This window comes from Microtus pennsylvanicus, chromosome 4 (genome assembly GCF_037038515.1).
Source record: "Microtus pennsylvanicus isolate mMicPen1 chromosome 4, mMicPen1.hap1, whole genome shotgun sequence".
Classification (NCBI taxonomy): domain Eukaryota; kingdom Metazoa; phylum Chordata; class Mammalia; order Rodentia; family Cricetidae; genus Microtus; species Microtus pennsylvanicus.
The window spans coordinates 121,003,287-121,028,349 of record NC_134582.1 but is presented as its reverse complement, the minus strand read 5'-3'; the positions used below and the strand labels follow the sequence as shown (position 1 = coordinate 121,028,349).

At 38.5% G+C, this 25,063-nt stretch overlaps 1 protein-coding gene across 2 annotated transcripts; it reads right to left on the bottom strand.

Annotated features, from left to right (window-relative positions):
- Positions 1–110: 110 nt before the first annotated feature.
- Positions 111–21,036, bottom strand: LOC142848373 (aldo-keto reductase family 1 member C15-like). 2 transcript variants are annotated; one of them, XM_075970295.1, is made up of 9 exons: positions 20,873–21,034; positions 17,869–18,036; positions 16,413–16,529; positions 15,527–15,604; positions 14,385–14,507; positions 7,845–7,954; positions 5,085–5,250; positions 3,088–3,170; positions 111–367 (listed from the first exon to the last, which is right to left on the bottom strand). In XM_075970295.1, exons 1-9 carry the CDS (start codon positions 20,957–20,959, stop codon positions 325–327), a joined length of 975 nt encoding a protein of 324 aa, XP_075826410.1. In that variant the 5' UTR covers positions 20,960–21,034; the 3' UTR covers positions 111–324. The 2 variants fall into 2 exon arrangements, with proteins under 2 accessions (XP_075826410.1, XP_075826411.1); XM_075970296.1 differs by lacking the exon at positions 16,413–16,529 and having other exon boundaries at positions 20,873–21,036.
- Between the last annotated feature and the right edge of the window lie 4,027 nt (positions 21,037–25,063).

Here is a 25,063-nt window from a genome sequence, read left to right as displayed (position 1 = left end):
TGATTATAGTTTGATAATTTGAAAACAATACATTTAAAAGTATATGACCCATGTGTTGAAATTGATTCTAATTTTGTAAATAACAATGCAGTCATGAAATTATATAAAAATAAAGAAAGATACATCAAATATTTCTTTTGGTTTAATAAATTCTCAGTAATTTGTTTGTTATTTTTTTAATCATCAGGAAAAAAAACACTTGAGATTTTTGTAACATTTAACAAACACATGGAGGAAGGAATCCTGCTTCTCAACCACTCCACCAAATACAGATACACATTGTTTGGAGGGAGGAGAGTCTCCATAATGTTTAATAGCTCATGCTCAATATTCTTCTAAAAATGGATAGTAAGGGTGATCCACCGCACTGAAAGAGAAGAAGAAACATTGGTTGCTCACGAGTCACACTTCTGATAGATAAAATGAAAACAGTCATGTTTCGAGAACCCAGAAAAACTTCTGTGCACCCTGTCTTGCTAAATACAATGGAATACATCAGCAATTAAGGTTGTAGATCAACTGATTTAATTATTTTATTCTTAGAATTTTATTATGATTGTCTGTGTGCCAAGACATTCTTGTGGAGGTCAAAGGACACCTTTGATGTAGCTTGGTAAAGGACTGTCCCAGGGCAAATGTCAATGGACACTGAGAGGAGGAAGCTGAAAGAGAATGATGTTTTCCCTAGATCTTATTCATATCACCTTTGAGAGTTCATCTTCCACAAAGATTATTCAAATTACATGTTATACTGTTTAGTATGAACAAAGTTAGAATAGATTTTAGTGTAAAAAAAGTTAAAATAGTCTTCATGTATAACTGTACATTCATTGTTATTGAATTCTCTTTTATTTCTTTGGATTACAATAAACATTAATGAGAAAGTATTTTTATGGGCCTCCTACTATATCATGAGCCATAGATAATCTGTTCTCTGAGCCTAATGGGCAGGTAAACCCTGAAGACATTTATTTTGGCCAAAGGTCGTAGCGTATTCTTTAATATCAGTTTACAGTGATGCAACTTTGACCATTTGGGGGAAGAAGGTCACATGTATTCTGTGTTTCAGTTGAACTCCCTGTGTATCAAGGATGACCTTAAACTTCTCATCCTCCTATTTCTATCTTCCAGGGGCTGAGAATAATGGTTTAGGCTATCATGTCTGTTTTTATGTGGTGCTTGGGAAGTGCTGAACCAACCAATCTACAGCCCCAAATTGGCCAGTTTTGAAATGGGGTTGTCCTGAGTCTCACTGCATATCATGAAATTCAGAAGGAATTTCTCTCTTCTTAGGTTCATAGAGATGCTTTTGTTGAAATCCTATTCTGAAAATCAGGTGTGACTTCTGTAATGACACTGTATTAAAATACTTTCTTGTGTTGTTTCTGTAATCTTCTGTCTCTTTAAGGGACAAGCCACAACCACTCCCTTCCTGCTTGCAGCATTGGTTCTTTCTTCCAGTCTCTCTTAGGAAGAAGCAGCCTCTGCCTCTCCCCTCTTCACCCCTCCTCCCTTCTCTGTCTCTGTCTGTCTGTCTCTCTCCCTCTTATCCCTCTTTCTGTCCTTCTCCCTTCCCTTCCATAACTATTAAATAAATATCCAACCCCACTCTGTATGGTGTGCCTATCTGTCTGTCTGCTGCTGCCAGAATCCTGCAGCAAGTCTTATCCACCACTGCCACATTGCCAGTGACCAGCTACATGGTGATCTGCCGCGTTTCTCATGTGCAGTCCTTGCCTAAGACTGGCTGCTCCCACTGGCCACTGCTGGGACCCACTGTCTGCTGCACTGGGATCCTGCAGCCAGCGGTTGGGGACTCACAACAAACCCATTACAGTTTCAGCTCACTGAAAAGCTGGCTCTGGAAGCAGAGTAGATGCTTCCTGCAGTTAAGACCCAAAGTATTTTTTCTCGATGTATCCTCTGAGGCCCCTTGTCTAGGGTTGGGATCCTCCCACCCCCCAAAATCCTCTGACAGGGAATGAAGAAAGCAGTAAAACAGCCCACGAGTGAAAACATCATGCTTTTAGAACAGTGAGAGGTTTCAATAATGTAAATTGCCTGCCATGGGAAAAAGAAGCTGGAATTTCAGCCATGAGAACTGCCTCATCTTCCCCTGTGACCTGCATATAATTATATACTGTTCTGCTGTGTGAACTCTGTTCCCAAAGCACTTTGTTTACTCCCAAGAGGAGAATGCCTTCCACCTGCCAAGGAATGTCAAGGGTAAGATGTGTCCCCTCCCCTTATTAGCTGTGCAGCTTTGTGTGCTCAAAGGCATTATTTAAACAACCCCCTCCAGTCAAGAAATCTGTCTCTTGAGCACTTCTAGTGATAAGAAATAATCTGAATGTTTTCCATCATTTCTCTCCCTTTCCTTTGAACTCTGAGCTTTCCATAATAAAGAAAACTTCACAGAATGGCAGTATAAAGGCATTCTTGAGCAGCAGATCCTAGAGTCTCTGATTCTGTTGAATCTTGAATTTGACTTCAGTTCCTCACCACCAGTCACTGGTAGATCTTGGTATTCCCAGGTCTCAACGGGATGTTATAAGCACCCATTTGGATAATGTTATCTCTCTCTATTCTGGGTTTTTTTTATTTGGAATCCCCACCCTAGGGGCTCACTTTTCTCTGCTCAAGACTGTCTATTAGGAACTGCCTCAACTTTCCCAGTTGGACTTTAATGGATGTTTGTAAGCATCCAGTTTAGTAACACAACCTTTCTGTTTTCATATGCTCTTTTACCTAGAAGCCTCCCCTGAGTAGACCCTGTTCTCTGTTTGAAATCCTCTCTATTGAGAACTCAGGCTGGTGGTTTTAAAGTTGCTGTCTCAGTAAACTTCTGGATATTTTGAGTGCACAATGTTATTATTTTTGCAACCTATCTATCACCACTTATTTTACTTTGGTGTGTGTGTGTGTGTGTGTGTGTGTGTGTGTGTGTGTTAAACTCACTCATTCAAAAGCAAAGGCTTAGCTAAACTGATCATTCCCTGGATCCACTAGAACATCTTCATGCTTCACCTTCACCTCCATGCTACAAAAAGCAAATAAACCTTAAAACAATCTAGAGGAATTACTTACAATGGCATACTATCGTATCTATAATTTCTGTTGAGGCCATCTATAAGTTTCATGTCCTCTGCGGTCAATTCAAAATCAAACACCTAGTAAGAAAGGAAAGACAGATTCAGAAAAAATAAAAATAATAAATAAATAAAGCCGTTGAAGTGTCCCTCTCCATGGAAATATAAGGGTGATAGCAACAAGGGTGGTTTTAAGAGAAGAATTTTATTCACCATTGGGCTCCATATAGCCTGGACTCAGAACTTTTGGCTGAATATGGCAGGACCCCCTTTTCCCATTTCTTTCCTATTTTGATCCAATTCACAAAAGAAAGACTGATCAACCCCTAATCTTAAGAAAGGCAGGACAAAAAGAGCTTCCGAATTAATTTTCAAATATAGATGAAATACTAGAATTAGCCTCAACAAAATTTGTTGAACTTTTCTTTATTTGCTACCCTAGAGTTTGAGTCAGCTTTAAATAGAGCCCCTAAGTCACAGAGCATAATCTAACTCCTCTTCAAGACTTTATTAAATTGAAGAAAATCTTCCCCTGAATACCACTTGATGATTTCATGTTCTCAAACATTATCAGACATTTATCAAAATAACTTCCCTGGTATTATATATAATATATATATGCTACATTATTTATATTATGTAAATTTAAATATATCTCTCAATTATCTATATCTATTAAAGGTATTTGTGATGGTTAAAGTTAATAGTCAACTTGACAGAATCTAGAACCATCAGTGAAATGACTCATAGGACACGCCTGTATAGAATCACCTTGTTTATGCTAATTGATATGAGAAGAGCCATTCTGATTTTGGGTAAGATCATTACCTGAGTAGGGGATCTTGGACTGCAAAAAGCAGAGAAGACTCGAGCATGCATTCAACTTTCCCTACATTTGAATGTGGTTGCAATGTGACTAGCTTCTTCCATCTCCCGCCACTATAATTTCTTCTGTGATGGTAGACTGTACCCTTGAAGTGTGATTCAGAATAAACTCTTTCTTCCTAGAGTTGCTTTTGCCAGGATATTTTATCACAGCAATAGGAAAAGAAATCACGACACTGTCCTTTCCTCTATCTACCAGAAGTCCTTCTGAAATTCATTCTTTAAGTAATATAGCTCCCATATTGCAGTGATAATACATGCTGACACTTTGATCCACCCCTGAGGTCCAGTGGTAGAAGGAGAGAAACAATTCCCACAAGTTATCCTCTGGCCACCCACTGTGTGCTGGTGAGTGTGCCCTCACACACAAATACATACAGAAACTAAATATAGAGTTAAATTTTAACCTTATGGGATTCTAAAGAAAACAAATGAAAAACCACTGACTGATAGGAGAGACTATCTAGTGCACATATGAAAAAACATTTAAGGAATAACTTTAATCATTGATTTCTTCATATGGTCAATCTATAAATTTATCTAGCTCTTTTTCTTCATAGAGAAACACCAATGATTAAAGATAAAATGGCCATGTATAACATCCCATACCTCAGAAAGCATGCCAGCATATAACAAATAATTGTAAGTTAATGGAAAACACACACAGACCCATGGCCAGAACTATGGAAGTTAAAAAAAAAAAGTAAAAATGTATTGGAATAGTGAAGTGAGTTAACCAACAAGCAGTCTCATTTGGATTTAATCATAATCCAAACTGTAGTTCTTAGTACAAGCAGGGGTTTAAAAAGCATAGAATACAAAGAATAGAAATGAAGGTATTTAAAGTTCTCTGCCATCTGAAAGAACTCCCACAACTAACTGAAGTAATGGAGATACAATAGAGCTTGTTAACGAAATTGTAAAGGCAAAACTAGTATGGAGAAAAACCAGGTTTTTGTCCATGGCTTTCTCTGCGGCACTTTCAAGCTGCTGTCTGTAGCACACAGTGGCAATGCATGGGAGAAAATAAACAGCAAGTGTTCCCATGTGAGGGAAATTGCCCCCCCCCCCCCCAGCTATCATTCTGGAGAAATGTCCCTGGGCCTTTACCTCGAAGTTCTCTTTGATTCTCTTCTCATTGAAGCTCTTGGCCAAAACCACCACACCCCTCTGTAGCTGGTAGCGCAGGGCAACCTGGCCTGGAGTTCTGTTGTGTTTCTTGGCAATGGTCTTTAAGATAGGTTCCTCCAGGAGGTATGGGCTATCACTGCTTACCCTGAAAAAAATGCAGATACTTACAGAGATATCAAATCTGGAATATGTTGCTCCATACCTATATTCCCAGACCCCTGAGAAGTACAATATAGTATAATTAAAGCAGAATTTTGTGAGTATTCACAGAGATTTATTTTTATTGTAGCAATTGTCAACAACTAAGTTACTCATAAATAGATGGGAAAATAAATACTGTGTAGGACAGGTATCCATATAATAGAATATAACAGAAATACAGATACCCCTTTTATCCCCAGAGGGACTGGGAATAGCATTGATCCCAATGTGATGTGTGTGTGTGTGTGTGTATATATATATATATATATATATATATATATATATATATATATATATATATATACACACATATATATGTATGTATGTATATATACTTACACATATATATTCCAACTTATGAAGTTTAATGAATAATGAATTTTATATCTGATGGTATAAAAAGGTAGCATGAATTTCCTTTTTCTTCTTGACAATTTCAGGATAGAAGATTCACTCTTATCATGGATCTTAGAAATCGCAGAGTATAAATTTTCTCTCTCATTAAGCTGAGAACTTGCCCATTTTTAAATGAAGTAAGTGCCTCTTTTTGCCCTATCCAAGTTTCAAGCACTCCTATTTTCATGCTTTTGAGACATTATTAAGTAAAAGAAAAGGTCCTTAAATACAAGCCCTGCCATGCTATGATGGTTGTCCTGATAAACTAAACAATGAACAAGTGAGTAGCTAACATGGAGTAGATTTGGTGAGGACACACTGAAAAAGGATATTCTTTGTCCCAGACAGCATGTGATTTCATCAAATTACTTAGAATAATATGCAATTTCAAAATAAGAATTGCATATTTCTAGAATTTTTCCATTGATAATTTCAAGCTACCATTAATTGATAACTAAAAGTATGGGAAGGAAAGGAAAAGGAAAGAAGGAAAGTAAAGAAAGAGAAAAAGAAAAAAAGACAGACAGAAAGAGAGACTGAGAGGGAGAGAAAGAAAGAAAGAAAGGAAAGATTTCAGGATAATTGCTGTAAAATTTAATGAGCTCAGGTAATTGTGATGAAATAGGCCACACAAGCATAGATATGTGAATTCCAAATAGGCATGGGAGCATAAATCTGCAATCCTAGCACTTGGGAGACAACACAAATAGGTTCTCATCCATGAGTTTGAAGACAGCCTGCTCTACATAGCATGATCCTAATTCAATCCATTCCCCTGACCCGTAAGCACAGCATTCCTACAGAACAGGCAAAACTTCTCTAGAGCAAAAGAACAGTGCAAAAATTAATAGTCTGAGAGGTGGTGAAAAAGTGTCAGAAGTAATAAGAACTTAAAAGGCATACAAAAAGCCTTTTATTTTTATTTTATTATTATTATTGATTAACTTCTGTTTTATTTTGTTTCACTTAAGAAAATCAAGGTTTTACATTAAAGGCTATAGTCTATTAAAAGCTCAGGACCAGAGACAATGTCTTTGACAGTCATCAAATGTCTTCTTTCTTATGCTCTGTGTTAGTTATGGTTTCTATTGCTATGATAAAGCATCATGACAAACACAGCCTGGGAAGGAGAGGGTTTATCTCATCTTACACTTCCCCATCACAGTCCATCCTTAAAGGGGTTCACAGCAGGAACTGAAGCAGAGGCCATGGAGGAAGGTGGTCTACTGCTTTACTCAACTTGCTCTCTTATACAACTCTGGACCACAATGTTGGCCACACCCACAGTGGGCTGGGTCCTCACACATCAATTATTAATAAAGACAATACTACAGAGACTTGCCAATTGGCCAATCTTATAGAGACTTTTTTTTTTTTTAGTTATGATTTCCTCCTCTTAGCAGATAAGTCTAGGCATGTGTCAAATGTCAACTTAACCAAAAAAAAAAAAAAAAAAAAAAAAAGGAAAAGAAAAAGAAAAAAAATCAACCAGTGTGGGCATATGCAAATTTACTGTCTCTGAATCTACAAACAGAACTCAGAATCCACTGACAAATATAATAGCAGTACTAGTTTCATAAGCCTATGAAATTTTAACAATGTATTACAACTATAAGTTCATAAATTCAGGTGCATATATCCTTTGAAAAATCTCTTATAACATGGTAGATACTGTGCAAGTCAATATCACCACTTGGAAAGAGTCATATTTTCTTCTGGGAATTCTCTTTTGGGTTTCTGTATAACTTTAACTGATTTTATGAGGGAAGATGATTCTAAGCTCCTCCTAAATTAAACATTAAATATTGTATAAATAAGGAAGTTTCTAGAAATGATATGAATGTGGGTTTTACATTCCCCCTCTGTTTCAAAATGGCATGGCTAGGATATATGTAGTCTCATCTCTGTAGATTGGGCCCTAAAATCTCTTTAAGAACTCTGTGTATTAGTGCTGCAAACAGGTAGACAGATAAAGCAAGAATAAAAACCACTGGCAAGCTTGTAATTCAACCCTGGTGCATAGGAACTCCTCCACTGTTGAAATTGTTTCTTCATAGTTGAACTTTTCCACAAGGTTAAAAGTTAATCTTTGTCAACATGGAATTGTTGACATAAGGAAATAAAGTCCAATGATCTCATTACCAGGTTGGGTCTCTGCTGGATCCCAGGGCACTGTAGGCAACTAGAACAATATCTCTGGACTTGCAGAACTCCAGGAGTTTGCTCTGGTTGAGATATGGGTGACATTCTACCTGTAAATTTCCAAAACAATACGGTATTAGAATGTATGAGCAAACAAGGTCATGTAGATTTTAAAAGTGTCTTGAGGGCAGATCTACTTCTATACTGACTTGAGTACAATGTGTTTCGAAGTTTCCTGGAAATACTTTCTTCTGTCCTTTTATTAGTATTTTAAGATTAAAATCTCCCATTTCTAACTTGCAGTCACTGTCAGTTTCTATAGAATGAAGCTATAGCCTGTTAGAGCAAAGACTGGGTATAGCCATCGTTAGAAGACTGCAAGCTTTTGCCCCTAGAGAGGGAAGAAGTGGAAGCCTTGTAGAAGGACTGGATGTCCAAGGTGAACAATGGAGAGGAGAAAGATGAACAAGAATGGCTGCACTGGATGCGGAAACGTCATGCCTTTTAAGCTTTAGGAACTCACATTACTTTCATCTTCTGTTATCAAGCCTTTTTCTCTGATCCTCAATGTATAAGAAATTCCAAAGCAACCTACCAAACTATCACAGTGAGCAGTGACTAGTTCCCATTATCATGTGGAGAACCGTAACAGGATAAATTGATTGATTTCTTTCATAAACAAATCAAAGGAGAAGAGAGTGAGAGTGAGAAGAAAGGACAGGGAGAAGGGAACCCCAGAAACTAAGGATGGAAATGGGACACGAACACCAGAGAGCGAACCCCTGATTTCAAGAAAACCTTTTATATCTATAAGGTTTTAGATATCTATAAGATATATCTTATATATCTATATATACCACTCAGTGGAGATATTTGGCTATTTTGCCTCCCTACTTTGAATCAATTTGCTCTAAAAATCAAATAAAGCTAGGCGTGTGGTGTGGGGGGATAGCAGAGTGGTGGGGTGCATGCCTTTATTCCCGGCACCCAGGAGAGAAAGGCAAGCAGATCTCTGTGAGTTCAAGGCTAGCCTGGACTATAGAGCAAGTTCCAAGAGAGGCTCCAACTCTACATACATACATCCATACAGAGAGAGAGAGAGAGAGAGAGAGAGAGAGAGAGGAAAAAAATCACTGTCTTAAGTAAGCAAAGAACTCTGAACAAAGGAATATAAAATAGCTGAAAGGCACTTAAGGAAATGCTCAACATTCTTAGCCATCAGAAAATCACTAATCCAAATTACCCTGAGATTCCATCTTATACCTATAATAATGGCTAAGACCAGCAACACTGATGACAGTTTATGCTGAAGAGGTTATGGAGTAGAAGGAACACTTCTGCATTGCTGGTGGGAATTCAAACTTGTACAGCCTCTTTGGAAATCAGTATGACGATTTTTCAGAAAATTAGGAAACAATCTACCTCAAGACCCAGCAATATCACTTTTAGGTATATACCCAAAGGATGCTCAATCATACCACAAGGACATGTCCACAGCTATGTCCATAGAAGCATTATTTGTCATACCCAGAGCCTGAAGGCAAACTAAATGTCATGCAATCAAAGAATGAATAAAGAAAATGTGGTAGATTTAGAGTGGAATATTACACAGTAAAAAAAATGATGACATCTTGAAATTTGCAGGCAAAAGAATGGATCTAGAAAACATCATACTGATTGAGGTAAACCCAGACCTAGAAAGACAAGTATAATATATACTCACTCATAAGTGGCTTTTAGACATAAAGCAAAGAAAACCTATAATTCACAACCTCAGAGAATTTAAACAACAATGAGGACTGTAAGAAAAACATACATGGATCTAATCTACATTGGAAGTAGAAAAAGACAAGATCTCCTGAGTAAATTGGGAGTGTGGGGATTATGGGAGAGGGAAGAAAGGGGAGTGGGGAAGAAGGGAGGGAGCAGAAAAAATTATATTGCTCAATAAAAACAATTAAAAAACCTGTCTTAAACAATAAATAAATTAATAAATAAAAAATAAAACAATGTGTTACAGGGTATAGTGACAAACACTTCGCTACTTGGAAGACTAAGGCAGAAAGATTGAAATTTCAAGGCCAATCAGATCATTCAGAGAGAGCCTATCTCAAAATAATTTACTAAAGACCACAAGGTAAAACTCATTGTTAGAGCATTTGCCTACGGTGTGTGAGGTCTCTGGTTCATTCCCAAGTACCGTGAAAATAAAAATACGTGATCATACTTTGACACTCAAGATATTTAGTGATACCAATTATTGCTGAAATTGTAGGTGCTTTAACAGTGTTCTAGCTGTAATGGAAAAATTAAAAATGCTGCAGGATTGCTGGTGGTGGCAGTCAGCAGAAATGCTTCAGGTCCCCAAGTGGTAGTAGCAGGCTATGTTGCAGGAGGCAGCAGGCCCTGAGATCAGTCAGTCCCCGGCAGGGACAGCTGCAGGTCCTTGAGCAGTGGCTAGTCAGGGCGTGGAGACATGCAGCGGCAGGCAAGAGAGAGAGAGACATGGATAGGCGTACCATACTGAGTGAGGCTGGATACTTATTTAGTGTTTATGGAAGGGAGAGGAGAAGGGGAGAAAATCAGAGAGAGAGAGAGAGAGAGAGAGAGAGAGAGAGAGAGAGAGAGAGAGAGGAGATGGAAGCTGCCTCTCCGTGAAGGACACGGAAAAGAGAGAGAACACAGGCTGGAAGCTGAAGATCAGCCTGTCTCAGCAGATGTGATGTGAGTGGGCATGAGTTGTCTTTTAAAGAGACAGAACAATCATTACATTTCCATTTTTTTTATAATAAAAAGGTGGGAGGTTATGCACCACAGGTTAAAGGAATTGGGGCAGCAGAAGCTCAAGACTGCTTCCTGCTTATTTGTGGGCATCATCTTTGGGGGGAACCTGAGAAAGCTGGGTGCTGGCCACATCCTAGCATAGCTGGTCTTTTTGCTCCTGTCTGTTGCTTGTCATATGGAATTGTCTGGTGTCTCTTACACCTGTTTAAAGTATTGGTAGAACAGAGGGCAAAGTTTAAAGAAAAAATATTTTAGGACCAGGGAATTGAGGGGGATGTATCTGACCTGTTTAAGGTGGATCCTTCAATTTGGCTCCCTGGAACACACAAGAATTCTTTAGGTTTATGAAAACAGAAGTTTTAGGCATAATACATTGTATAAATAGTAGCATATTTATGTCAGAATGGCTATGACAGATATTTTTCCACAATGAAAAGTATTTTTAAAACTATGGAAGGCAGCATGAGAGAGAAGTTTGTTAACTTGTATTTGTCCTCATACTTTTATAACTTGCAGGTCTTGTATTTGTATTTTACTGAAATTTGTTTGGTGAGGTTTTCCTTTTAATGGGAATGCAATGGTCTTTCCTGTCTCTTTAAGAGACAAGGCACACTTACTCCCTCCCCCATCTGCTGAGGCAGGCTGATCTTCAGCTTCCAGCCTGAGTTTTCTCACCTTAAAGTTCTTTTCAACTTTCCCTTACTGTACTTGTTGACCTTAGTCAACAGCCTTAGATGGAGTTTACCACCCACTTTGGGCTGCATTCCCAAGCAACCTGACTTCAGGAAGACCTGGGCCTGGTATGCTGGGGGCTGCTACCAACCTCACCCCTCCAGCCTTTTGCTCTCCTCTATGGCTTGTGGCATGGCGGCTCAGTTACAGGTCAGATCATGCCTCTAGGTCTCTCTTATTAAGCTTAAAATCCATGCAGCTCAAAAATTGTGGCTTTTCCATCTCTTATTAATCTTAAAATCCCTACAGCTCAAAAATTCTGGCTTTTCCATACAACATGTGACTGTTGCCATTTTGACTGGGGTCAGGTGACTTTGCCGCCATCTGGGCTGAGAGCCAGGTCAGGTGACCAAGTCCTGCCATCTTTACTGAAGTATACCCTGCCTGGACCCCCTGGTTTACTTAGTTTTTGTCTCTAAATACCTCTTGCTGACTCTGTTACATGTGTTTTACACAGTAGCATGCCTTTGGTAGGGTCCAACAAGAGCATCCACTTTGCCTAATTCCTGTTCACTCTGTGTGTGTTCATACATGTAACTTAAATGCACCTATGCCTAATGGTATGATTGTTCATTGCATCTCAGTTCAGACTGCAAAAGCAACAAGTCTTGTGTTTTAAACTGGTGTGTACTTTTAAGTCTCTTACAAATATACTTTATATTTAATCCAACCCTTATTTAAAATATATCAAGCTATTCTCTACTTTTATCAGTTCTACCGTTAAGCTTTTATTGCAAGCAGTTGTTTTCTGTCCTTTTACAAGTGTAAATCTTACTCATTAAGTTTAGAGCCAGTACAGTCAAGCTCAGACCCAGCCCTCCAGGAAGGTTCTTTACTGTAGTTATACCTGATAAACATCCCTCAAATGCACAAAAATCTGAGGAATATAACATTTAAATAAATATTTAATTATTAAAAAACTTTTCATAACAAAAAGAGACAGGTTGGCTCCTATCAGCAGCACTCTATTTCTTCCTCAGAAGACAGAAGACACATGGGCACAGAGCAAAGTCCATCTGCAATTTGCTTCAACTGCCAAGAGCTGACCACTGGGAAAAACTGCCTTTCATCTAAACTGAAGACCTCCAGACGTGGACAGAATTGCTGGAATCGACAGCCTAGCTGCTCAGGTCAAGGCAGGCTTGTCTTCTACAGATTTCTTAGCCTACAGGATCTTCTGGAGCCTGGCAGGCCCTGTGTAAACAGCAGAAGGCAAATACAAACTTCAGTGACCATGGAGGACCCTGGAGAGTAACTCTAGGTGCCAACCATGTAAGTTCTCTGCAATTTTTTAATCAGTAACTCAAGTAAAATTTTATCCTTCTCTGATGCAGTTTGACAGGTGAGAGGTTTTACCAGTTTAAAAGGACAACCTCACCAAACAAATTTCAGTAAACTACAAATACAAGACCTGCAAGTTATAAAAGTATGAGGACAAATACAAGATATCAAACTTCTCTCTCGTGCTACCTTCCATAGTCCTAAAAATACGTTTCATTGTGTAAAAATATCTGTCACAGTCATTCTAACATAAATATGCTACTATTTATACAATGTATTATGCCTAAAACTTCTGTTTTCACAAACCCAAAGAATTCTTGTGAGTTCCAGGGAGCCGAATTGAAGGATCTACCTTAAACAGGTCAGATACATCCCCTTCAATTCCCTGGTCCTAAAATTTTTTTTCTTTAAACGTTGTCCTCTGTTCTACCAATACCTTAAACAGGTGTAAGAGACACCAGATTTTCCATACCACAAACAACAGACAGGACCAAAGAAACCAGCTATGCCAGAATATGGCCAGCACCCAGCCTTCTCAGGTTCCCCCCAAAGATGATGCCCACAAATAAGCAGGAAGCAGTCTTGAGCTTCTGCTGCCCCAATTCCTTTAACCTGTGGTGCCTAATCTCCCACCTTTTTATTATAAAAAAGAGATGGGAATGTAATGATCTGTCCTTCTCTTTAAGAGATATGCCATGCCCACTCCCTTCCCTATTCACTGAGGCAGGCTGATCTTCAGCTTCCCGCCTGAGTTCTCTCTCTTTTCTGCTTCCCTTATGGAGAGGCAGCTTCTGTCTCTCACTTCTCCCCCCCCCTTCCTCTTCTCCCCTTCTCCCTCCAGAACCCAGCAAATAAATATCCAACCTCACTCAGCATGGCATGCCTATTCATGTCTCTGTCTCTTGCCCACCACTGCATGTCTCCCTGCCCTGAACCAGCCACCACTCCAAGATTTGCAGCTGTCCCTGCTTGGGACTGGCTTCTCTCAGGGCCTGCTGGCACATGGCCTGCTGCCACCACTTGGGAACCTGCAGCATTTCTGCTGCCTGCCACTGCCAGGGATCCTGCAGCATTTTAAATAATCCATTACACTAGAATTGTTAATTATTTTAAACTATGTATTTTTAAAATATAGGATAAAACTATATAATGCCTGCCTCAAAACTTCAAATAGTATGTATATGTCAATTTACATACTATTGTATATAAGAGAAATTATTTGTATAGGAGAGAAATTATTGCTTGAGTGCATTGATGGGCGCAAGTGAAGAAAGTTGTAGTCACACAATTCTCAGTGCATTTGTGGCTCTAAATTCTGCAAAGGTTAAAAGTCTTTGAATATTATTTATAAATATTTTTATTCTAAATTTAGGAAAGAAATCACCACAAATTATCTAGGGTGCCACGAGAACAATACAGGAGCAAGACAATTTTGCTCTGCTTTGTTTCAATCAAGTTTATTTTTTTAAGATTTTAAATGATTTTTAGCACAGCACACATTGTGAGTGTTACTGAGCAGTGGTATTCCATCTAAGATTTGTTGTGATTTCAGTCAATCAATCTGCCTTCCCCTGTCCTGTTCTTCCCACTCTATTCAACCTGAGCCGTCATGGATATTTCCTGTCTCCGTGAAAATAGCTATAACCTAAATAGTTGGTTTGAAACAGAGATTTGGGTATCGAGGAAGGAAGAAGTTTGTGAAGAACAGAAGGTAAGGCACAGCCCAGGTGAACTAGAGCTCACCTGATTGCAAGTGGGCTTGTACTTTAGCCCTGGTTTGTTCAGAATCAATTCCAGCTGTTTGCGGTTGAAATTGGACACCCCGATGGACTTGGTTAAACCTAAGTCTTTACACTTCTCCAGTGCCTGGGAGGAAGAAAGTATGTAGTTAATCCTATTTGTACTCTGCCCTTTGGAGATTCTTTTTGGGCTTTCTGAACACTTACATAATAATTTCAGTTGCTTCCATAATAACTTCATTTACTTACATTATTTTGGTTACAATTTTAAAACAATTTTGACACTTGAATACAGCCTTGCCTAAGGCACTCACTTGCAATGAATACATATTTGTCTGCTCATTCAATTACATGCCCATTGAGAACAGCAAGTACATATGAGTCTCCCCTTACCTTCCTCACCCTCGTCAGTGGCATTTGTTAACATGCCAGCATTATAATGGTTCTTCAATAAATGTCATTACAGTCAAAGACAAAGAATTCTAGGATCTTGTGCTAGTTAAAATGTATTATTAATTTCTCTCTTTAATGTTGACAAACTGTATACAGGATAGGGTATATAGTGGCAGGTTTCATTTTCTATCACAGCCTGCTCAGTGGTAAGGTAGATTATACTTCTCCAAAGGCGTGTTTATCTGTCCTGGAATAGTATTGTAACCCTTCTTGAGTGTCTTTTAGCTGATTTCCTTCATGTAGCTTATATTGTTAATGGGATTTAGGAGGCAAAGAAATGTCTACCTCAAATCATAGTGGAGATTAAAAATTAAAATTCAGCCCCTCTCAACTCTTCCTCTACAGATGAGATTACAGAAAGACAGAGATGGGATGGTGGTGGTCGTTGCTGTTGTGGTTTTTTTCTTCTCTCATGTGTTATATCCCAACCACAGCTCCCCCTCCCACTGCTCCTCCTATTTCTCCTCCTTGTCTCCTCTCTCCCCCTTATCCACTCCTCATTCATTCCCTCACAGGAATGAGCAGGCCTCCCAGAGATATCAGCTGAACACAGAATAGTAAGGTATTATAAGACTAGGCATTATGATATGCCTTAGACTTGTCAGTTAATGAAACAAAGTCCATCTCTTCTAGTTCTTTATTAATTGCATCTCCTCTTACCATACAGTGCTTATTGTCTACAGCAATACATACCACCCATGTATCACGAATGTCCACTACATCTAAAATAATTTCTCCCTTGGCATCCTTTGGCAGAAGTTCCTCTCCAGGCTAGAATGTAGAGAGAAAAAGAAAGTTAACAAAACTTTCTCTAATAGTCAATTTCTATTGGCAAATGAGCTTACTCATCCAACATTCACTCTGTGTGTGAGAGTGTGTTCACATACATGTGTACACATATGCCTTTAAGGGGGGGACTCTGGAGAAAGAAAAGTGAAATTATCTAATAGATTATACTGGACTATCTTCCCCTTGATTGCCAACACTTTTCTCCCCCCAGAACTCTCATGAAGCACTGAATCTCACCAACTATGAGGGCTCTTCCTGTCTTAATTTCCATATCCCAGTCACAGAATAGTATAAAGGATGGGACTTTCGCTATTAATTATGAGCTTTTGCTTCCCATTTTATGATGACTCACTTCTGAGTTAATGAGTCTTTCAGATGTGATCAGCAAACATGTACCATGATAAGAAAATGAAACCATGAGGCCCAAAGGAGCCCAAGCCCCACTGTCTAACACCCAAATTCAGATCTCTGTGTCCTAGAGTGAGGGATAGACATAGATGAGAACATGTCCTGATGAGATGGAGACTCCCCCTGGAGTCTCAGAAGTCTCCACAACCTGGGGCACTCTGATCGACAGAAGGCAGTGAAGTCCTTGAACTTCAACCCTCCTAAAGATTGAGGATGAGCATTTTTAGAAGGCTTGCCCCTGTGGTCTCTCAGCGGTCATGAAGAATCATAATCATTTATCTATTCTGTTCATCTCAGATTGATGTATCATGCTCAGTAAAACCCAGAAAAAATCTCATTGGCCTGAGATAACACAACTAGGGAATAAAAATCCAAAACTGACCTTCATAGCAATCGGTACATGAATAATGCAGAGATCTACATAATCCAGCCCGAGTTTCTTCAGTGATCTCTCCAGGCACTGACGAACCAACTCTGGTCTAAGGAAAGTCGCCCAAATCTACAGTTTTCAAACAGAATCACACATTGTGGTGAAATGATTGAGATGTGCTATGGTGGTCTCAGCTAAGCTAAGAACATCTGGGGCTAAGTTTTTATGTGTTTTTATTAAAATTTTTATACAATTTGTATCATGGTTTCCCCCTCATCCAAATTTTCCTAAATCCTAACCATAACCAAATCTAATTTTGTGCTGTTTATCATAGATCACATCCTCAGTAGAATACTGAGATTTACTTGAGTGATGACAATATCAGGAAAATGAGCAGAATTTAGAAAACCACCAATTTCGGTGTTTTAAGAACTAGAAGTTTTGGTCTCAAAAGAGTCAAGAAATGTTGAGTTGGATGTGGGACAAATAGAGAGAAGATATAGAAGATATATAGCAAAACATTAAATCACGGGACTGAGCAACATCTTGTAGAAAACCCCATTGCATTTGAAGTAGCCAGATGGAATTTCCCAGTTAAAAGTCCATCCAGGGCAGAGTGATGTATCCTCTTGGGTGAGGTTTCCAAGAAACTGAACAAACACAGTAAAGTAGACAAAGGATTTACTGTTCTTAGCAAACCCAGAACCAATTCTAAGAGATCCCATCTAAAAACAAGCTGTCATGAGTGTAACATAGGTAGGAGACCTCTGTAGGGACATCAACTCAGATGGAATCACACTGGAAGACTGCCTTTCCACCTGAGGAAGTGTTACAAATACCAGTGTATTCAATGCAGATTTCAGAAAAGGATTTTCCCTTTCATGAAAAATTTTCTCATCCTCACTTGGGAATCTACTGAGGGCCCAGAGAGGCCAGATTATCCAACAGAACTGCACCCTTACTTTATATCAAGACAATGTCTGGTATTCAGAGATACTGAGTAGCTGCCACATTGAATACACTTTGAAGCAAAACAAGGTTTTTCTTTTTAAACATTTTATCATTATTTTTGTGTGTGTGAGTGTGTGTGTGTTTGTGTGTGTGTGTGTGTGTGAGAGAGAGAGGGAGAGAGAGAGAGAGAGAGAGAGAGAGAGAGAGAGAGAGAGAGAGAGAGAGAGAGAGAGAGAGAGACCATCAGTGCATGTGCATGGGTTCTACACACGTAAAGGTAAGACATCAAGAATCATCTCTCTTCTATTATGTACTTGCCAGGGATAAAAGGTTACCAGGCATGGCAGCCTGCATCGTTCCTACTGCGTCATCTGTTGACCCTGTTCTTCATTTGTCTATAATGTGTCTTTGCAATAAAGCCACGATTCAATCTGAGACCCAGGGGGTGCTGTCTCCTTCCCCAGGAACATATCTGAGTTGGCAGTGGCTTTCAGCCATTCTGTCCACAAGTGCTCACCTTGGTGGTGTAGAATAAATCCTCTCTCTTCACAGTTCCATCAGCCATCTTGTCTCTGAGAGCCTGTCCAACTTCTTCCTCATTTTGGTATAAGTATGCAGCATCTATGTGACGGAAACCTACATCAATGGCTATTTTGGTAGCCTCATTAGCCTTGCTCTTTGGAATCTATAAAACAAGAGTATAAAGAGTTAGGGATGTGACCAACTCATGAAAAAAAAAAGCCATTTATATCTCTATTTCACTTTTTTTCCGAGTTGCTGCCAGTCTTATGGTTGATCTTGTTTGATGATACAAACTTCATAATAGATTTAAAATCTGTCTGAAGATACAGACTACAAAAGATTAACTTCTAGATCTTGACTGAATGATTTAGTGATTCTTATGAAGCATGTCATTGCAAGTTTCATTCAGTAAAGATTAGTTGGAAGGAAGCAACTAGCTAGCAGGAAACCAGCACTGGGAGAAAAATTCTAAGGCACTCAGGAGAAGGATGAGAAAAAAGAGAAGGAGCAGAAGAAAGTTGTCCCACAGGAAGCTCATTCATAGTGAGAGAGAGCTAAATAAAGAACTCCAACTTACAGTCTCAGTTTCCCCACTTGTTGGATGCAGTGAGCGTCCAATTTGATTATGTCAACTCTTTCTGATGCTATTTGTTCAGTTACTTGGAACCCTCATCCAAGGGGATACTTCACTCTGCCCAGGATGTACTTTTAACTGGAAAATTCCATCTGGTTGCCTCAATGGGGTTCCCACAGTTAGTTTCTAGTAGATGTTTTTCAGCCCATGATTTAATGTTTTGTTATCTATATTCTGCCTCTCTCTGTTTGCCCTCACAATTTATTCTTTTATTTTCCTCCATATATTTAATAAATAACTAATTCAAAACCAAAAGTATAGCTATCATAGATCATCCTGCAGATCAGTGAAATGTGTATTTCTCCTTTCTAGTTTAAATAGTAGTTTATTGATTTTAATACTTATTCTTACTGACAATAATTGATCCACTAGTTTTACACGCAGGAAGTTTACATGAGTCTGTCCCTTGGTCTGCATCAGAACTGGGAAGACTAAGGGTAGGTAGGATGCTAAATTCATATTCATAAAAACCACAGTGAGAGTATCTAGGTGTAGCAGATGCCCAGAGAATTGATAACTACTTTTCTGACCAGTTATTGTTACCAGGACAAGGACCACACCTTAATAAGCTGCTGCTGGGTCCCAAAGTCAGAATAATATTATTTACAAAATTTCCTCAAATGTCAATCAGTGTATAGTTTAATTATTTAATCAGATATCCTGTGTTTGTATTGCTCCCAGAACACTTAGCTAGACAAACAATACCACAAAGCATACAATGGAGCAGGGTTTTGTTCCAGCAGTGACCACATAGGGAGGTCATTTATTGAGTAAAAATCACGTTCAGAATACAAACTTCAACTAGATTGTAAAAGAAGCTTCTATTTGTTCTTTTCTATTTCTCAATGGCATGTATTACATTTAATTTTACAAGTGAAAGCATTATGTAAGAATGATTTCGTTCTGTTCCCTAAGATACAGTTCTATCTTTAACAACAGTAATAAATGTCAGTTAACACAAACTGGTTCTGTTCAATACTAATACTTTGTCATTCTTCCACCAACATTGAATATATTGATCCCTGTCATTTGGAGACAATCCTTCCCAAGCCACCCAATGCTTCTATTACCTGTGACTAGCGTTAGACACTTTCAGTTCACTACAATGACTTATTGGATAGGTACATAATGTGTTCAGTAAGAAGTGTGATGCCATCTTCATTGCTACTTTATATTTTGAAGGTTTTCAAAACTAACTTATGGATAGAATGTGAATTCTCAGAGACATTTTTATAAAAGTTTTAAATGTTTATCTATGCCCATCAATTAGTGCATCTCTTGGTCTTTATCAGAGAAGCTTCTTTTTGCCATAGACAATGACTAATACCAGGACCCACAACTGTTTAGTCCAGAGAACAGGTGTCCATAGAGGGCTCAACCATAAACAGGAATTCTATTGCTCACCCTTTCTTCAAGAGGCTCGGGGAACATCATGTAAGAGGAGGAAGAAAGAGTGTAAGAACCAGGGATCATGAAACAGAAAACTGCTATAAAACAGTGTTTTCGAGATGGGATGGAACAGCTTGCATTCATGAGCTGACAGCAGCTGTGGTTGTCTGCAGAAACCCTCCACAATATTAATCTAGTCAACACTGCAGCATGCACAGAGGATGGGCTGACAAGAACTTGTCCCCGCCCAAGAAAAACTGCTACTGACAGTTGATGACTGCTGGGAAATAGAAAATCCACTTATTCATGTTCTAGAGGACGGCCTCATATTCAAGTATATATAGTCAGTATTAATGATTTTAGTGGGGAAGAAGAAGAAGAAGAAAAGAAAGAAATGAAGTTGGGAACAAGAAGTAAGAGTCTGAGAGGAGTTGGAGGTGTGGAATGAGTGGTACATAAGATCGAAATACATTCAAATAGTTGAAATTCTTTAATAAATACATCTTCTTCTAAAAAACTCATAGCAAAGCTGCAGTCTGATGTCCCTACTGTTAGCCATTTTCTCCTGTATGCATTGCACATAGGAATTTCTAACCAGGAGTAAGATGCAGGAGAAGCCTGAGATTTAGATGATAAAAATTTAAAAAATTAGTAAGAATAGTTATATCAAGGATTTAATATACTTATAGATGTAAGGACTTAAATATATAGCAAGCATTGAGATTTGTCAGGAAACAATGTTAATAACAATAATGACACATAATTCGCCTACAAAATCTTTAACCTCCAAATGCCCAGACCTAACATCTTGGCATCTCACCAAGTACCAACACGCATTCCCAAGCACAGAAATAAATTGTAAGCAGAGAAAGGGAAGCCCAGGTGAATCATTCACCAGGTGCAGGTCTCCTGCCTTCTGAACGCACTTCCAGGATAGCTGATATCTAATGCTTTAGTTCCCGAGAGGCTCACTTACTTCATCTGGAGCAAACGTGCCAAATCCAAGCACTGGCATCAAGTTTCCATCATTCAGCTTCACTGAACGACTATGTTTGAGATCCATGGTGTCCACAGCCCAACAAGTCTGACTCTTGTTTTTCCTTCCTCAGTAATCTGAGCCGAATAAAAGGCAAGGCTCCAGCACTATTTTTTTCTGTCGAGAAAGGAGGGGCCAAGATTGCAAAGGCTCCAAGGTTGGAGTGATTCCATGGGGTTTCTTATAATCCCTTCATTTCTCTACAGCAAACACACATAGAAAGTTTATGTATTAAAAGATGTTGGATTTTCAGCTCCTAAACAGAAAAGCTAGCTGTGACATTCTGCCCCTGATAATTACACCAGACTTACTTTATAAGATGCAAAACTCTCATCAGGGTGTTCATTTCTAAACATGAATTCTGATACAGAACCTTAGTTAATTTCCTCACCCTGTATTTGTTTTATAAATCTTAACAAAAATACTTTATAAATTTTCTCAAACAAAGCTTGATATCTGTGTCCAAGCACACAGACAACAAAACTCCTTTGGAATATTACCTTCAATTTAGTTATCTAATTTTCTTCTTCCATGTGTTAAGGTTTCACTCAAAATTCAGATTCTATTTTGCTTTTTTAATAAGTTCTATTCAAGAAAAACTAGATTTATATCACAGATGAATCTCTGGAATGTTGCCTTTGTTTAAACAGCTGTTTACTTCTGTAATAGCCTGTTCTCCTCCAGCTCAGTCACTACCAACCTTAGGAATTCTGCTTATTAAGCTCAGCATATGTGTTTGAGTCTTGGGTTCTTCTTGACTCCAACAGCCTCATTAGATAAGATTCATCATGCTCTCCTGTGTCACCTTACATTGTTCTAATATCTATTAATGCAGCTCAATAAACGTGTTGACAAATTACACTCTGAATTAATTCAGAAAGTCAGCTATCATTAGAAAACCCTAAGTAGCACTTTTCTTAATATCACAGGTATGTCACACTTCCTCATTTGAAATACTACAACTGGTATTCCAAAAGCCCTATAATTTGTATTGTAATTTCCAATCCATCCTTACCTCTTGGGCAAGGTCAGAATTTTGCCTGATTTTATTAATTCATTTATTGTATATTATCTCTCTTAGGAATATTTCTTAATGACATGCCTCTCCACTGATGCAAATAATCCCAATCAGACTAAATCAGACCAAATTAAAACATATCCAGGTTTAATTGGATGTCTCCACTCTAGGGTGGCCCCGAGCAGGAAAACAGAAGGCCAACAGGAACACCAAAGAAGAAGAAGGATAAGCAAGCAGTGTAAGTACACAGGGCTAAGAGTCATTAAGTCTTACGAGACCTCAAGATTTGTTATTAACCAAAGTTAAATAACAAATTAACCAAATGACGTCCAAAAAAATTTCCACTCTCTTAGATTGTAAGAAATAGTTTCATAATATTCCATTGCTACACTTAATAATCTCAGAGAAAAATATTGAATGTTTTCTTTCATTGATGATTACATTCTATATTAAACCATTTCCATATGTGTCTATATCTATCTGTGGAATGATATTGAAGTAAAACATTCAGGAAGACAAAGGAGACTCATGAGAGAAAGAGCAATGAAAACAAGGGGAAAAGGAGTTTGTGGAAATAGTGTCAACACAAAATATATGGATGCTGAAGAGCTTAACATAGTGAAAAATACTTTTAAAAGCAAAGAGACTACGAGAAACAGCTTTCCCTTACATAAGAAAAACCCTGAGTATCCAGTTCTTTCTTTGTTCAATATGTCTACCTTGTACTGTAAGGAGTGTCTTTTACCTATAGATTCTATATAAAGTATTCCTTGCTCTTCCCTCTTTCCTTCTCCATTCTCCTAACAAGTGCCTAATTATCCAGTCCACTAACCCTGTTGTTTAATCTAGCCTTAATAAAACCATCTTCAGATTCTCCTTTTTGAGGCCTCATAGATTCTCTCATCAATAAATCAAGAACCTCCAAAAATGTGCTCTGTTTCCATAGTGCTAAGGATAACAGTGACAAAGATATGTTATTGCCAGCTCTTAAAATCTCGTCAGATTCCGCAAACCATCATTGACCTAAACCTGTAGTCACCTTGTATTCTGTGAGTAAACACCTTTATGACAAATAGGTAAAGTCAGCAACAAGTAATAGAAAGCCTCCCTGAATTACCTTCCTCCAAATGAGGGCAGTTATCTGTGCTTGTATCTCACTGTACATCAGAAACAGCCACAATGAACAGCATTCAACAAGTGATAACAATGATGATTCCTTCAAAAGGCTTGCTGAACCAAAACTAATGTAATAATCAAACAACCACACTTTGATCAAGACTGCTTAAAACATCTATCTTTACCAACAGCCCCAGCGCTTCCTCTGTTTAAACCCAAAGCTTATGTCAGTACCCAGAAGCCAGATTAGGGGTCACTAGACTGCTTTATCTATTGCTCTCTCCAGTGTGACTATACTTAGTAAATCTACATCCTTTGCTTTGTGCTATAATTAATCTTTCACTGATGAATTGTGGTAGACTTTTGGATATCCACAGCCGGGGTTTCCCCTTGCCCTAGGTTCTGGGTAATAATAATGCTATGAGTAAACCATTACCCTAAAGGACAGGAGAGAGGAATGATGGAGGATGGAGATCAGACTGGGATAATCCGTTAACTAACTAGAGATAAGAAGAGAACAGACTCTCGCACACATTCCTGAATGTGTTAAAACCTTCTTTCAGATTCTATATGGACTCTTAATTGCCTCGCAGAAATCAAGAGTCCACAGGTACTTGACCCTACAAATGATCTTCATATTCTAAGTTTATTCATTTTGTCCTGTGTTCTGCAATTGTCCTACTGCCAGTTGTAGGCTGCTGCCTCTGGGGTCAACAGACAAACCTTGGCCAAGAGGCTGGATTTGTGTCCTCACTGAAGCATGTGTTAAGGAACTTCTTGTACTTCATGTGTCTCCTGGTAAGCTCCCTTTTATTCAGCCAAATTTCCAGGCCCACAGCAAATTTAAGATGCATAGAAGAAAACGTATTTAATTCCCCTGTGTCTCGAAGAAGGTTCATGTCATTCATTCCTGTGTGTCAAGAACCTAGAACTGACCTCTGAACAGGTCCCCAGAAGCTATTGAATAAGACACGCTGGTCATCACAGATGATGAAGGTGCTGTTTATCACACAGCTGTTGCTAAAAATTGTTGGTTATTTATAATTAGTACTATTTTCATTTTCTGTATGTGGGTGTTTTGTCTATATTGTATATCTGTGTGCCACATGCATGCCTGGTACCTGAGAAGACCAGAAGAGGGAATCAGACACACTGTCCTAGAGTTACAGATGTAATATGAGGGTGCTGGAAATTGAACCAGTGTCCTGTGTAAGAGCAGCCAGGAGTGTATGCACAGGTGCTTTCTTCTCATTTTGTTTGGTTGTATACAGAGTCTTGACACAGTAGCCAGTCTGTTCTTGAATTCATGATCCTATTGCCTCACCAGACTGAGTGCTTAAATTTTAGGTATAACAACACCATAACCATTAACAATGTATTTTCTATTTAATCTGTTTTATCCTTTTTTTCCTAGAAAATCTTCAGAAAGAAAAAGGGATGGTTTCCTACAATGATGATAAGTATTTTTAACCTCCTATGCTGTCTATGAAGCAAAGATGGCCTGCTCAAATGGGCCCTTGAGTATGTTATCTAGAAAGCACTGAGAAAATGGCTACAATGGGATAGAATCCAAACTCACAAACAAGTACTGTACTATTAACTTTTCCTGTGTTTCAATTATACTTGGTTTTACCATACTTTGGGGGTTGTTCAGAAAAATCAGATTCATAGGCCAAACAAAAAGAACTTTGTCAGGTGTGGTGACACAAGCCTATTATCCCAGAAGTCATGGATTGAAGGAGGACCATCCCAAAAACTTCAATCTTGGTCTATCTTGTCTGAAAACAACAAAAGAAATAGAAAGAAAAGAAGGAAGGAAGGAAGCAAGGAAGGAAGAAAGGAAAAAAGGAAGAAAAAGAAAGACTGAATAGAACTTATCAATTAAGAGCATTGTTGCACAATTGTGAGGACCAGAGATTAGATCCCAGCACTCCTAAAACTAGTCATGTGTCCTTTGCTCACCTACCTGTAAATCAATGTCTATAGCTGGCAGAGAC